Source organism: Alexandromys fortis, unplaced genomic scaffold, assembly GCF_014885135.2.
Source record: "Alexandromys fortis isolate MF-2015 unplaced genomic scaffold, M_Fortis_MF-2015_v1.1 scaffold_118, whole genome shotgun sequence".
Taxonomy (NCBI): domain Eukaryota; kingdom Metazoa; phylum Chordata; class Mammalia; order Rodentia; family Cricetidae; genus Alexandromys; species Alexandromys fortis.
The window spans coordinates 3,516,440-3,528,990 of NW_026068010.1; the positions used below are offsets into that span (position 1 = coordinate 3,516,440).

A 12,551-nucleotide genomic window follows, 5' to 3' on the forward strand; every position below is an offset into this window, starting at 1 on the left:
TTTTTTAAATTTTCAAGACAGGGTTTCTCCATAGCTTTTTTGGTTCCTGTCCTGGAACTAGCTCTTGTAGACCAGGCTGGCCTCGAACTCACAGAGATCTGCTTGCCTCTGCCTCCTGAGTGCTGAGATTAAAGGCATGTGCCACCACCATCCGGCCATGCTAATCAATTTTTATTGCTGTATAGTATTCTGATTTATTTATATTGCTGGTGAATAGTCTGGTTGCTTCCATTTTTTTCTTTCCATGTGCTTTCTTAAGGGTGACTAAAAGGGTGGGATTCTGGGTCACTAAGAAAAATACATGGTTACAGGAAGTGATGACATACTCTTTTAATCCCAGCACTTGGGAGGCAGAGGCAGGTGGAGCTCTGAGTTCAAGGCCAGCCTGGTCTACAAGAGCTAGTTCCAGGACAGGCACCACAGCTACAGAGAAACTTTGTCTTGAAAAACAACAACAACAAAAACAAAAATAGAAGAAGACATCTTCAATTTAGTTAAAATTTGAAAGCATATCAATCCCCTAAGCTTTTTTATTCCATTCCCTGTTTTAGTATTTTTAAAGTGTTTATTTTATGTTAATGAATGTTTTGCCTGCCTGTATATTTGTTTACCATGTATGTTCTGGGGCCAAATCCCTCACTACTAGAGTTACAGTATTTTTGAGCTTTGTGTGGGTGCTGAGAACTAAACCCTAGCTGTGCAAGAGTAATAAGTGCTCTTAACTGCTAAGCCATCTCTAGCCTCTATTTCATGTTTAACAAAAGCCACCTTTACAACTTGGCTTTGCTATGTTGGTTTCTATCAGTGATTCTCAACCTGTGGGTCGCGACCCCTCATCTCATAGCAGATACCCTTCATATTAGATAATTACATTGCAATTCATAACAGCAGCAAATTACAATTATAAAGTGGCAAAGAGGTAATTTTATGATTGGGACTCAGCACAGCATGGACTAAGGGTCGCGGCATCAGGGAGGTTGAGAAGCACTGGTTTATATCAATGCTTCAGGGGGAGCCGCTCACAGGTAGTGTTTGCCTGAGACTGGAGACGCCTCTTAAGCCCTACCCCATGCTCAGTGTATGGAGCCAGGAAGCCAGCTTAAAATAGAGTATATCCGTGGACTGTTCCCGTTCATAGCGACCGGGAAATGAGGTTGGCCGTATTCAGTAGGTTGCCCAGAATTTTCTTTTAAAATTTTTATTGAGTTTTATTTAGCCAAAGAGCATTTCTGGTTATTTTTAGGCCCTAGATGGCTCAGTGTGGAACTGTCAGTTGCGTGGCTATTTAGACAAAAAAAAAAAAATGAATGGAACTCCAGAACCAAATGGAACAATAAAACATAATAGAATACAGTTAAAGTCCAATTAGCATCCTTGAGCTGAAATGTCGAAGATGGAGGCTTCTGGTGGGTGGAAGGCCCTCATGTCCATTTGCCATAAACCAGGCTGAGGGCCACAAGTGACATCTTGCCGTACCCTGGCACTGTTGTCTCGACTCTGTTTATTTCATTGTAAGTTCAGAATCTGAGGCGGTCTAATCTGCCTCCGTGACACGTGACCTGAGCATCCCCATTGGTTTTGGGGGTTTTCCCGAGATAGTTGGAGGCTTGCTCCCTGCTCACTGTTGTAAAGCTGAACGTACTGAGGCAAGTCCTGCCGTCAGCGTGGCGTGTGCCGTCAGCGTGCCGTGCGTGCACCGTGCTCAGTGTGCCGTGTGCCATGCGCCGTGCACTCTTGTGCGCTGCTTGCTACCAGTCCGATTCTGTGGGACGGTCATGGCTGGTTTCCTGGAGATAGCACCCAATCTTAGCTAGGTGCCTTGCGACTGAGGGTAGGGATTATTGCCTTGATTATTTGAAAATCCTTGTGACCTCACGGGATGTAGACCGCCACTTTTAAGTATCACAGTAAAAGGCCGCCTGGAACATTCTTGCATATTGCGTATTAGTTTGCCAAGGTTGCTGTAGTTTAAATATGACGTGTTCTCGCAAAAGCTGTATGTTGAAGGCTTTGTCGCCAGCCCACAGCACCACCTGGAATTGTGACATTGAAGAGGGGAGAAACTAGGTGACTGGGGCAAGGTCCTTGAAGGGGACATTGGGATCCTGGCTTCTTCCTGGCTTTCTCTGTTTCCTGGGCTTCAGTGAGGTAAATAGGCCCAGTGTTTGTTGTTTTGTGCCCCTGTGACCACAGTCCCTGGCAGAAACGGCTTATAGGAGGGGAGGTTTATCTGGGCTCCCGATTTCAGAGCGTTTCAGTCAGTGGGGAAGTCCGTAGTGCTGGGACTGTGCAGGTCACAGCCAATCTGGAAGCAGAGTGTGAGCCAGGAACCAGGGATGGAGCTAACTGCCAAAGGCTCTCCCTAGTGACCTACTTCTGCAGGAGGCTCCACATGGTCATAAAGGTTCCACAGCCACTCACAGTAGCAGAGGCAGGTGGGACCAAGCTTTCAGAATGAGCCTGGGAGGGACATTCCAAATTTGAATCCCAACGAGCACCACACACCCCACAGTCCCTTCCACGACACACCGTGTTGCGGTCTCAAAATCAACAAGGCCAAGTGAGCATGTGTGGGGACCACCAAAACTTGAGCCAAAGGAAACTTCTGCTTTCTATAAATTTGCCTGTGTCCATCTTTTGTAATGTTAGAATTTTGGAGGCTAAAATCCACAGTGAAGCTGTCTGCATGGTTGGCTCCCGAGGGCTGTGGTTCTTTCTTGGCTTACAGATAACTATGCCTGTGTTTTCACACCATCATTCCCCTGCGGTGTGAGTGTCCGTTTCCCCTCCTCTGTAAGGACAGAGTCATACCGGGTAAGGAGCCTCAGTTTGGCCTGATGACTCTTGAACACCCAACACCAAATGGGGATCATCTTGTGAAGTCTAGAACTCAGAACGTGCCTTTTGGAGGGGACACAGTTCATGCCATAACACAGTATAGGGTTATGTTGGGACCATTGGAAGGTCCCTGGGTGGTGTGGCAGGTTTGTTTTTGTTCCCCAAGGCTCCATCTAGTGCAGTGAGCTTGTTTGTTTGACACTTCTAGGAAGGAAGTTTTGGACGTTGCTTTAAAAGCAGAGAAGATTTTGGTTCTAGAGTTATATAAATGAAAGATTTCCATGACTGGGGGAATGACTCACTGGCTGCCCTTGCAGAAGACCTGGGTTCAGTTCCCAGCACCCACGGGGCAGCTCACAGCTGCTGTAATTCCAGTTTCAGGGCATCTGATGCCCCCTTCTGGCCTCTATGGGCACTGCATGCACGTGGTGCACATACACACATGCAGGCAAAACACCTCTACATGTAAACATTTAAAAAGTGTAGAATTTTCCCGTCAGAGTTGATTGCTTGTATGCTTGCTTTAAAACTGCACTCTTACACTTACGTTCAAGTTCATTTTAATCAAGGTTGAAAAAAATAACTTGGGAACTTTTTGTTTGTTTGTTTTAGACTTAAAAGAAATTGTGTTTGTCATCCAGAGTCAAAGTAATTCTTTTCATGCCAAGAGAGCAGAAGAGCTGAAAAGGAGCATCTTAAAGCAGGCTACAAATCTGACACAGGTATGCAGAGAAGATCCGGGGTATGTAGGGGTCATTATGTATGCATTGAGATAGTTAAGTTTTCCTGAATCTGTAGAAAATCAATTTTATTTAGATGAGAACAACCCTTTGGACTCATTGTACTAATTTCATGTTGAATATTGCTGAAAATGTTCTCTCATGGTATGTGTATACTTAATTACAAGAGTTCTGTAATTCTATAGGACTACCATGGCTTTGTCATGGAAGAAATAGCATTTTTTTTAAAGAAATAGAGATAATTAACATGCAAACATTTGGCAATAAGTTCTAAGGCAATTTTCATGTTGAAATAATATTTTCATTAATCTTACTGTAGCACTCGTTCTATGAGTCTCTTCCTCTGTGGTTTTTTAATTGGATGCTATTAATTGAACCTTTGATCTGATTTATAGTGTAATACCCCAGGATTATGGAGAGAAAAATATACACACGCAGCTCCATTTTAATGACATTTAAAAGAAGTGTGAACTGAATCTCAGGTTCTTCTGAATAATGTAGGTGTTTTGAACAAGCTCTACCTTCTTGTAGGTCATTTCCTTTGTTTGGTGAGGACACAGTTCAAGCCTCCTAATGGGTATCTGAAGCCATAGATGGACCCAGATTATTCTATTTTCCATGTTTTAGACACACACACACACACACACACACACACACACACACACCCCTTTATTACCTAAGGTAGATTAGCAGTACCTAAAAGCAGAGTAGTTAGAACAGTATGTTCTCAGCCCATTGCCGACGATGCTTTGGACAAGGACCAGGGGGCACTTGAATGACAGTAGTCAGCTCTGTATCACGTGACTGACTGTCACCAGTGGGTGAGCATAAACTGTGAGGATGTGCTGGATGCCTGATGGATGTCTGGCAGGGTATTGAGACAGCACAGTATTTTACTGTATGTATCAGAATATCACACAGTTTTAAGGCTGACAGTTATGTATGGTATTTTTCATGTATTTTTCAACCACAGTTGACCCTGGGGAGCCGAGACTGAAGATAAGGAAGTCTGCTGTCCTGTCTCTGGACGCTTTCTTCTTTCTCTCTCTCCTCTTCTTTCCCTTGTCCCTTTCCCACTTCCTTCTTCCTTCCCTTCTTCCTCCATCTCCCACCTCATCCCCTTCTTTTCCCTTCTCCATTTCCCTCTCTTCCTTCTTCTCTTCCTCCTTCTATCTTTTCTCCTTCTTCTTGCTTTGAGACAGGGTCTCACTATGTAGCCATGGCTGACTTGGAACTTGTTATGTAGACCAGGCTGGTCTTGGACTCACAGAAATCTGCACGCCTCTGCCTCCCGACTCTGAGATTAAAAGCAGGTACCAACATGTCTGGCAGACATTTTCTTCTTTAAGAAGCCCAGAAACACACATGCATGCATGCAGGCACGCACATACACACCCCTCCAAGTCCTCTGTCTGCATGGTTGCCTTGGCCCTCAAGATGGCCCATCTGTGCTCTCTCTTACTTCTTCTCGTGGTCTGCTCCACTCTGCTGCACTGGAGAAGCTGCTGAGATGCAGTGTAGGGTACCACAGGGAGAAGGGGACACTAGTGGCCTGAATAATCACTCTTGGGTTCAGGCAACCATGGCCTGAATGAACTCCCCCAGTGAGACCTTGTGTAGTTAGTGATGACTACAGACACACTGAGACTGGATCGCTTACTCTCGTGGGAACCACGGGCACACTTTACCTTCCCTGTCATAGAAGCAGTTTCATGTGTTTATGTGATCATTCTCTGTTTAAACGGTGCTATGGTTCCTGTCAATCATGTGGCTGTCAAACATTAGACTGTACCAGCCAAGCCTAGGTGGTTGAATTCACTCTGTATTTTCTCTTCTGTACGTTCACCCCACCCTTTTGTTCTTTCTCTTCATGTCCTGATGTGTGTGTATGTATATGGATGCATGTGTGTATGTGCACACATGTGCATCTGGCAGTCTCCTTGGCACTTTGTAGCAGGGCAGTGCTCCTCGGACTGGGCTCATAGTGGTGATGAGACCTCTGGGTATTTGTTGATGGGAAGCAATAGAAATTATAAAATGTTCCTCCTTTATACCATATATATATGCATATTTACACATACATATATGGAAAGTGCTGTTTGCGAGTGGCTGTGCCTGTTTCCTTTGGGGTCTTGGTTACTGGATACTTAACACTGATTCTAGGCTCTGGGAGAGGGTGGCTTGAGGCTCCCACCAAAGCGAGACCAGTAATTGTGATTAGGAACGGAGAATGTGTGCCCCTTTGTGTCTTCAGTAGTTTCGTTTTGTTTCTGGGAGTTGAGCATTAGCCTCCTGCACACGGGACACATACCTGCTCTACTGCTGAGCTTCACCCCCAGTTCCTCCAAAGAGAGGGAGTGGATCCAGCAAAACAGTGGTGACCTTCAATAGTTCTTGTGTGTGTGTGAGTGAGTGTGTATGTGTATATGTGTGTATATATGTCTGTGTTTATATATGTGTGCATATATGTTTGTGTTTATATGTGTATGTATATATAGGTGTGTATATATGTGTGTATATGTTTGTGTGTATATATGTGTGTATATGATTGTGTATATATGTGTTTGTATATATAGGTGTGTGTATATATGTATATGTCTGTATATATTATGTAAATGGAGACTGTGCTTTCATTTCCTGGCCACCCAGACCTGAATAATCACACAAAACTATATTAATTACAGCTGTTTGGTCAATGGCTCAAGTGTATTCCTAGCTAGCTCTTATATCTTAAGTTAACCCATTTCTATTATTTTAAATTTTACCACGAGGCTCATGGTTTGTTGCCTCACATCTTGCTTCTTGGGCAGTTGGTCTGACTCTGCCTTCTTTCTCCCTGCATTCAATTTAGTTTTCCTGCCTAGTTAGATTTTGCCCTGCCATAAGCCAAAGCAGCTTCTATCTATCTATCTATCTATTTATTTATTTATTTATTTATTTATTTATTTATTACCATTGGGTAATAAAACATGTTCATAGCATATAGAGGGGAATCCCACATCATATATGTGTATGTATATGTATGCATATGTGTAGGTGTGTATATGTGTATGTGTGTGCATGCATGTACATATGGGCCTGTGCATGTGTGTGTGCCAGTAGAAAACCTTGGTGCAATTCTTAAGCAAGCTTCCTTCCTTCCCTCCCTCCGTCCCTCCCTCCGTCCCTCCCTCCCTCCCTCTTTCTCTCCCTCCCTCCTTTCTTTTTTGAGACAGGATCACTCACTGGCCTGGAACTTATCCATTAGGCCCAAGAAGGCTAAACTAACTGCCTTAGCCTCAGAATTCAGTCATTCCTAGCCTTCTTCCTGGCCTTGGGGTTTTAGATGCATCCTGCCATACATGCCCAGCTTTTATTTGGGTGTTGTGGACCTGAAGTCAGGTCCTCCTGCTTGAATAACAAGCATTTTTAAACAACTCCAGCTTCAGGGGGATCTGATGCCACCTTCTGGCCCAAGCGGGTAACTGCACTGGCGTGCACATAATCCACATATGTGCACACATTGGTGGTATGGTGATCCTGTGATTATGAGCAGATGCCACCATGCCTGGATTCTCTGTACCAGCCTGACCCACAGCTGTAAGTCACTCCTTGCTGGCCCTGCGTCTGTATCATGTACAAACCCATTGTATTCTTTTCAGTGTGTGCTATTGCCTGTTACCTAGTTATCTTTCTCTCCCACAGACTTTGAAAGCAGAGAACAGGTTGAACCCCATTAACTTTTGATTACTCAGAACCAAGCGGTTCTCTGGGTTACTCTGACTTCCCCAGATTCATTCCCTTCTCTGAGTTGTAATAGGTGTTTTCTGTTCTAATAGGTGTTTCTTTTCTTTTCAAAGCAATTGTAAAAGGATTCATTGATTTTATTTTAGGTTTATGAATATTTTGTCTACATGTCTGCCTGTGAACCACTTACACACAATGAAGAGGCCAGAAGAGGGTGTCAGGTCCCTGGAAACTGGAGTTACAGATGGTTGTGAGCCCCCATTTGGGTGCTGGGAACCAAACCCGGGTCTTCTGCAAGAGCAGCCAATGTACTTAATGGCCGAGCCATCTCTCCAGCCCACAAATGAACGTCCCAAGGGCACAGTTCAGTATATTTCTGTTGGCAGTGTATCTCCAGAGACCCTTTATTCCATAAAAACCAATACTGTGAACTCTTAACATCTCCCTGCTCCCCTCTCCTGTAGCCCCCAGTAACCTTCATTTAACTTCTAGTCTCTGAATGTGAATGGTATGGCTGTCCTAGAAGGGGTGGGGGGAGTCTTGGAGGAATAGTCCTTTAGGGGGGACAGGCTTGTTTCGCTTACTCGTGTTTTTAAGGCTCTTTTTTTTTTTCCAATAAGAATGGCTAGGAGATGGAGAGACGTCTCAGTGGTTAGAGCACTGACTGCTCTCCCAGAGGACTTGGGTCTGGTTTCCCACCCACATAGAGGCTCACAACCACCTGAAACTCTGTTCCCAGAGGGTTCCGACACCTACTTCTGGCCTCCGTGGACACTCCGTGTACGTGATTCATAGATACAAGGCAGGAAAACCACAATATACATCCGAATAAATGAAAAAACAGCTGCCAGTGTTTGTTGAGGCTAGTGCCTTCAGTCCGGTGTGATGGAGATTTTCATCTGTAGGTGCTTTGTTCCTGCTGTCTGACTAGCATCCCGCCAAGGCCTCTTCATGGTACCTCTTGTCCTGGTGTCTCTCTGTCCTGTGTTCAGATACAGGGTAAGGCAGGACCCACCTCTACTTTTCTTGTGTGTATCCCCCTACCACCCCACCCCTACTACATGCCAAATACAATATTAGAGACCCCGTTCCCATTGATGTGTTGTCTCAGCTTTTAAATCTTGGAAGCAGACCCATTTGTTTGAAGCATTTGGCTCTTTTAGCTCTTTGCTTCTCTTTAGTTTTAAAATTTGTATTTAATTTTTATTGTCTTTTCATTTACATCCTCAGCGAGTTAGGACACTGGTTGCCACTAGGTGGCGATATTGGTTTTACGTTTAAAGAGGTGTAGTTAAGTAAAGCCCATTAAGTACCCCCCGGCCCCCAGCGTTTGATTTCTGTGGTAGTAAAATAGAATCTAAAGTGATAAAGAGACCCCCCTCCTAATTATAAGATCAATTGTTACTGTTACCCTGACATTACATCCCCGGGTAATGTAGAGAGGACAGATTTGTGATGCTCAGATTTAATTTGCCGAGGAGCACTGGAGTGTGCTGTATGTGCCTTAGGCAGGTTCAAATGCGGATTAACAAGGCTTTTGTTAGTCAAAAGATTGCAGAATTTGCAGCTATGCTTAGTCCTGGATCCTTTCCTCTTTATGCAGCTTTTTATCTCTCATATGGGATTAAAACTTTGGTTTAATTCCACGAATGGCACTTCGGAGATTTTAAAATAGTTGACAGCTAGTACCGGATCTGTAGACAGCTCTCCGGGTGGAGCCGGGGACGGTGATGAGATGCTTAGCCTTGGGATCTATGAGCACTTGAGAAAGGTCATTTTCTGAGAATTAATTGTCGAGCTGTACCAACCAAGCAAGGAAACCACGTCTTCCAAAGCAGGAATGCTCCCTAGTCGCAATCAAACTGGAAAACAGTTTCAAGGAATTGACATACGTTTGGGAACGTGTTGACAGCTCAGCCTGCCTCAGAGCTGGGATGGGAAGTGGGACATGCAAGGGCCGCAGATAAGGGGGCCATGGCGACCACAGTGTGTGCAGGACAGTGATGGATGCTGTGATGGACGGGTTGGGGGCACTCTCCCAGGACCTGAGCATGAAGCAATCCTTCAGCTTACAATAACCAGTCTCTCAGAATGCCTTCCGAGATCATTCCTGAAAGTCGTCCCGGGAGGGGCAATCAGCGGTTAAAGTTTTATCACTTGAATATTTATCTGATAGCTCGAAATACCTGTGCCTCCCACGGCAGCAGATCCCCAGAACTGCTGCTTGTTTATCCCTCACTCCTGTCAGGTGGCAGGCACGCTGCTCTGCAGCAATGGAATCAGCTCTGTGATTACACTCACCCTCCCGCCTCTCTCTTTGAGTAGGCGGGGCCATTACCTGGGCCGGCTTTGCCTCAAGGTGCTGAAACATGGTCTTATTAAAACCACAGACATTTCTCGTTATTACAGTGTGACTAAGAACTAGGCGCCTGCACTAACTCTGTGAAATTTAGTAGTGTGCTCCTACTGGTCGCTGGAGTGACGAGACTATTTTCCTCGTGTTCTAGAATATTCCCGCTTGAAGCATGCCGTGCAGTTTATAGTCGCTTTGACATTTCTAATATATATATTTTTTATTTACTTATTTATTTATTTATTTATTTATTTATTTATTTTATTTTTTGGTTTTTCGAGACAGGGTTTCTCTGTGGCTTTGGAGCCTGTCCTGGAACTAGCTCTTGTAGACCAGGCTGGCCTCGAACTCACAGAGATCCGCCTGCCTCTGCCTCCCGAGTGCTGGGATTAAAGGCGGGCGCTACCACCGCCCGGCTTGTTTTGTTTTTTTGAGACAGGGTTTCTTTGTGGAGCCCTGGCTGTCCTGAAACTCGCTCTGTAGAGGAGACTGGCCTCGAATTCACAGAGATCCACCTGCCTCTGCCTCCTGAGTGCTGGGGTAAAAGGCGTGGGCTACCACCATCTAGCTGAAGTTTGTAACTTTTAGCATTTTTTTTTTTTTTTGGTCTAATCAATGAATTACCAGGTTTTGCCCACTGCTGATTGCAGCTGTAGGTTGCTCTGGTGTGGAGGGTTACAGAGGAGTCTTATAAAAGGGGCATTCTGATTTTTGACTTACGTTTAAGGCAGGTGGTAACTGTTTCCTACTGTGCATGATGTCATTAGGTAGAGACTGGGTGTACAGAGCACACATGCTACTCTACCTGTGTAGCAGGTATCTATAGCTTCATTAGGCCTGCCTGTCTGTATGGAAGGGAGATGTTAGCCCACCCATGGGCTTGGGGAAACCGTGATGCCAGGCAACACCGTTTAAGAAACAGGGCCCGGTGTAGAGAGTGAGATGGTTTGTACCAGTTTTGCATTTGGGGCTGGAGCCGATGGAGGGGTGAGAGTCTGTGAAATTAGGTGGCAGACAGGGAAAATCAGCCGAAGGATGTGGATTTAGATTGCAGATCTGGGAGGTAACCACGTGGATTTGCAGAAAGCTATCCTCTGCCTCGAGGGTTCTGGCATTTGTACAACCATCCGCAGGGCAGAGCAGGCGTGTGCTGGGGGGCAAATTTGGTTCCTTTCAGGTTAGAATGGAGGGAGGAGAATGCCGGGGCAGTGGGGACCATGGCTAATGAAATATGAAGTCCCCAACTCTGAGGGAGACAGATGCAGATTCCGAAGGAATGCCATTTCCCCTACAGACTTCTCTCTTTTTTTCTTTCCCTGTTCTACAGCTGGAGAAGGGTAGTGAAATGGTAAGATTGTTGTCTCTCTCAAGAGGCATGCAGAGCTAAGTGAGGAAGGGCCCTGGGGAAGCACTTATGTGGTGCCTTCCCAATAAATCAGGACCGGAGATGACTTCTGTTTAAATACACGTTAGGTCCGCGGCATCTGGCGCCAATTATGATTTGAATTTTGGTTCTTTACCCCAGCACAATTCCTTCTCAAAGGAATTGCTTGTGTGAGGCTCCTTTTTGTGTTTGTTACAGCTATGTTGGGACACAGAAAAGGCTGTCACCTGAGTCCCTCATTTTTGGTAACCTTCCGGAATGTGGCATATAGTTACCAAGTGTAGCTGCCTAAGATGACGGGGACTGAAGGGTTTGTTTCACTCTAAGAGCAAAGGGAAGGAGACGTGAAGCTTACTGACATCGTGTGTCGTCCAGGCGTCTGGAAGGCGCTGTGATGAGAATGTGTAGCCTAATGAAAAAGTCACTGAAGGTGGGGGTCAAGGAAGAAAGTGATTGCAAGAGGACTGGGTAGGTGGGGGGTGGGGGAGCAGAGACGCGAAGCCTAGAATGATGCCACAGGCTAAAGAATGGTTGAACCGTGGACAAAGTAGACTTTCCTTTCTCCAGGCAATCTACCAGTAGAGAAAACACATTGCAAGCAAGAGATGCTTGATTTGGGTCCAGGCAGATCATTCTGCTTCGGGCCACAGCGGGTCTGTGCCAGCTCTGTTAGAGCCCTCTCCCCTGCTCCACTCCTACCCATATAGCTTCTAATTTCTCTGCCTTTGTTGTGGGGAGACTCTAAGGCTTATTTAAAACCTGGCAGAACCTCAGACTTGCCAATAAATTATTCCTTTTGCCTCTTCACGGAAAGTTGTGGAAATTGCCATTTTCTGGAGCCGTGTTAGTCGGGCTGTGGCTCATTAGATTAAAACAACCCCAGCTCCATAAAACCAGCCGGGTGAGCTGGCAGAGTCTGGCTCAGAGAGCCTGGAGAAGGACGGCCTCACACTTGGGAATTTTAGAGCTTTATTTTATTGGCAGGGAGACAGTGTGAGGTACTTCATTAGAAGATTAGTGTTGAACATCAGCAGTGCGATTTTATTGCCTTAGTTTTTTTCTCTTTCTGTTTTTTTTTTTTTTTCTCCTTTAGATACAGTCTTTTCTGTGTAGTCCTGGCTGGTGTGGAACTCATTTTGTAGACCAGGCTGACTTTGAACTCAGAGAACTACCTGCCCGTGCCTCTTGGCGCTGGGATTAATGGCGTGCGCCACCATGCCTGGTTTGGCTCAGCTTTCTGATGCTATCACTATACTTGGCTTTTGAGATGGGTGCTTCATTACTCAGGACCCTTTCTTTTGGGTAGAGATTGATGGGTGTTAATTTGTCATATAAAGTCTTTTTTAATATATGGAGACTTATTACGCTGCTGTTGAATAAGAAATTATCCATCCTTTCATTTGCTGGATGTCTAGTATTCAGTTTATGAATAAATATTAATAAATATTTATTTCATACAATAATATAATAATATTATATACAATGAAAAATATATAATGAGTATTATTAT

The 12,551-nt window shown here is 44.9% G+C and overlaps 1 protein-coding gene across 1 annotated transcript in view; it reads left to right on the forward strand.

Annotated features, from left to right (window-relative positions):
- Nucleotides 1-12,551, forward strand: part of B3glct (beta 3-glucosyltransferase) — a 90,748-nt gene that overhangs the window by 26,599 nt on the left and 51,598 nt on the right. Inside the window, 1 exon segment of the mRNA XM_050161961.1 lies at nt 3,451-3,560. Coding sequence (XP_050017918.1) covers nt 3,451-3,560 — 110 coding nt within the window.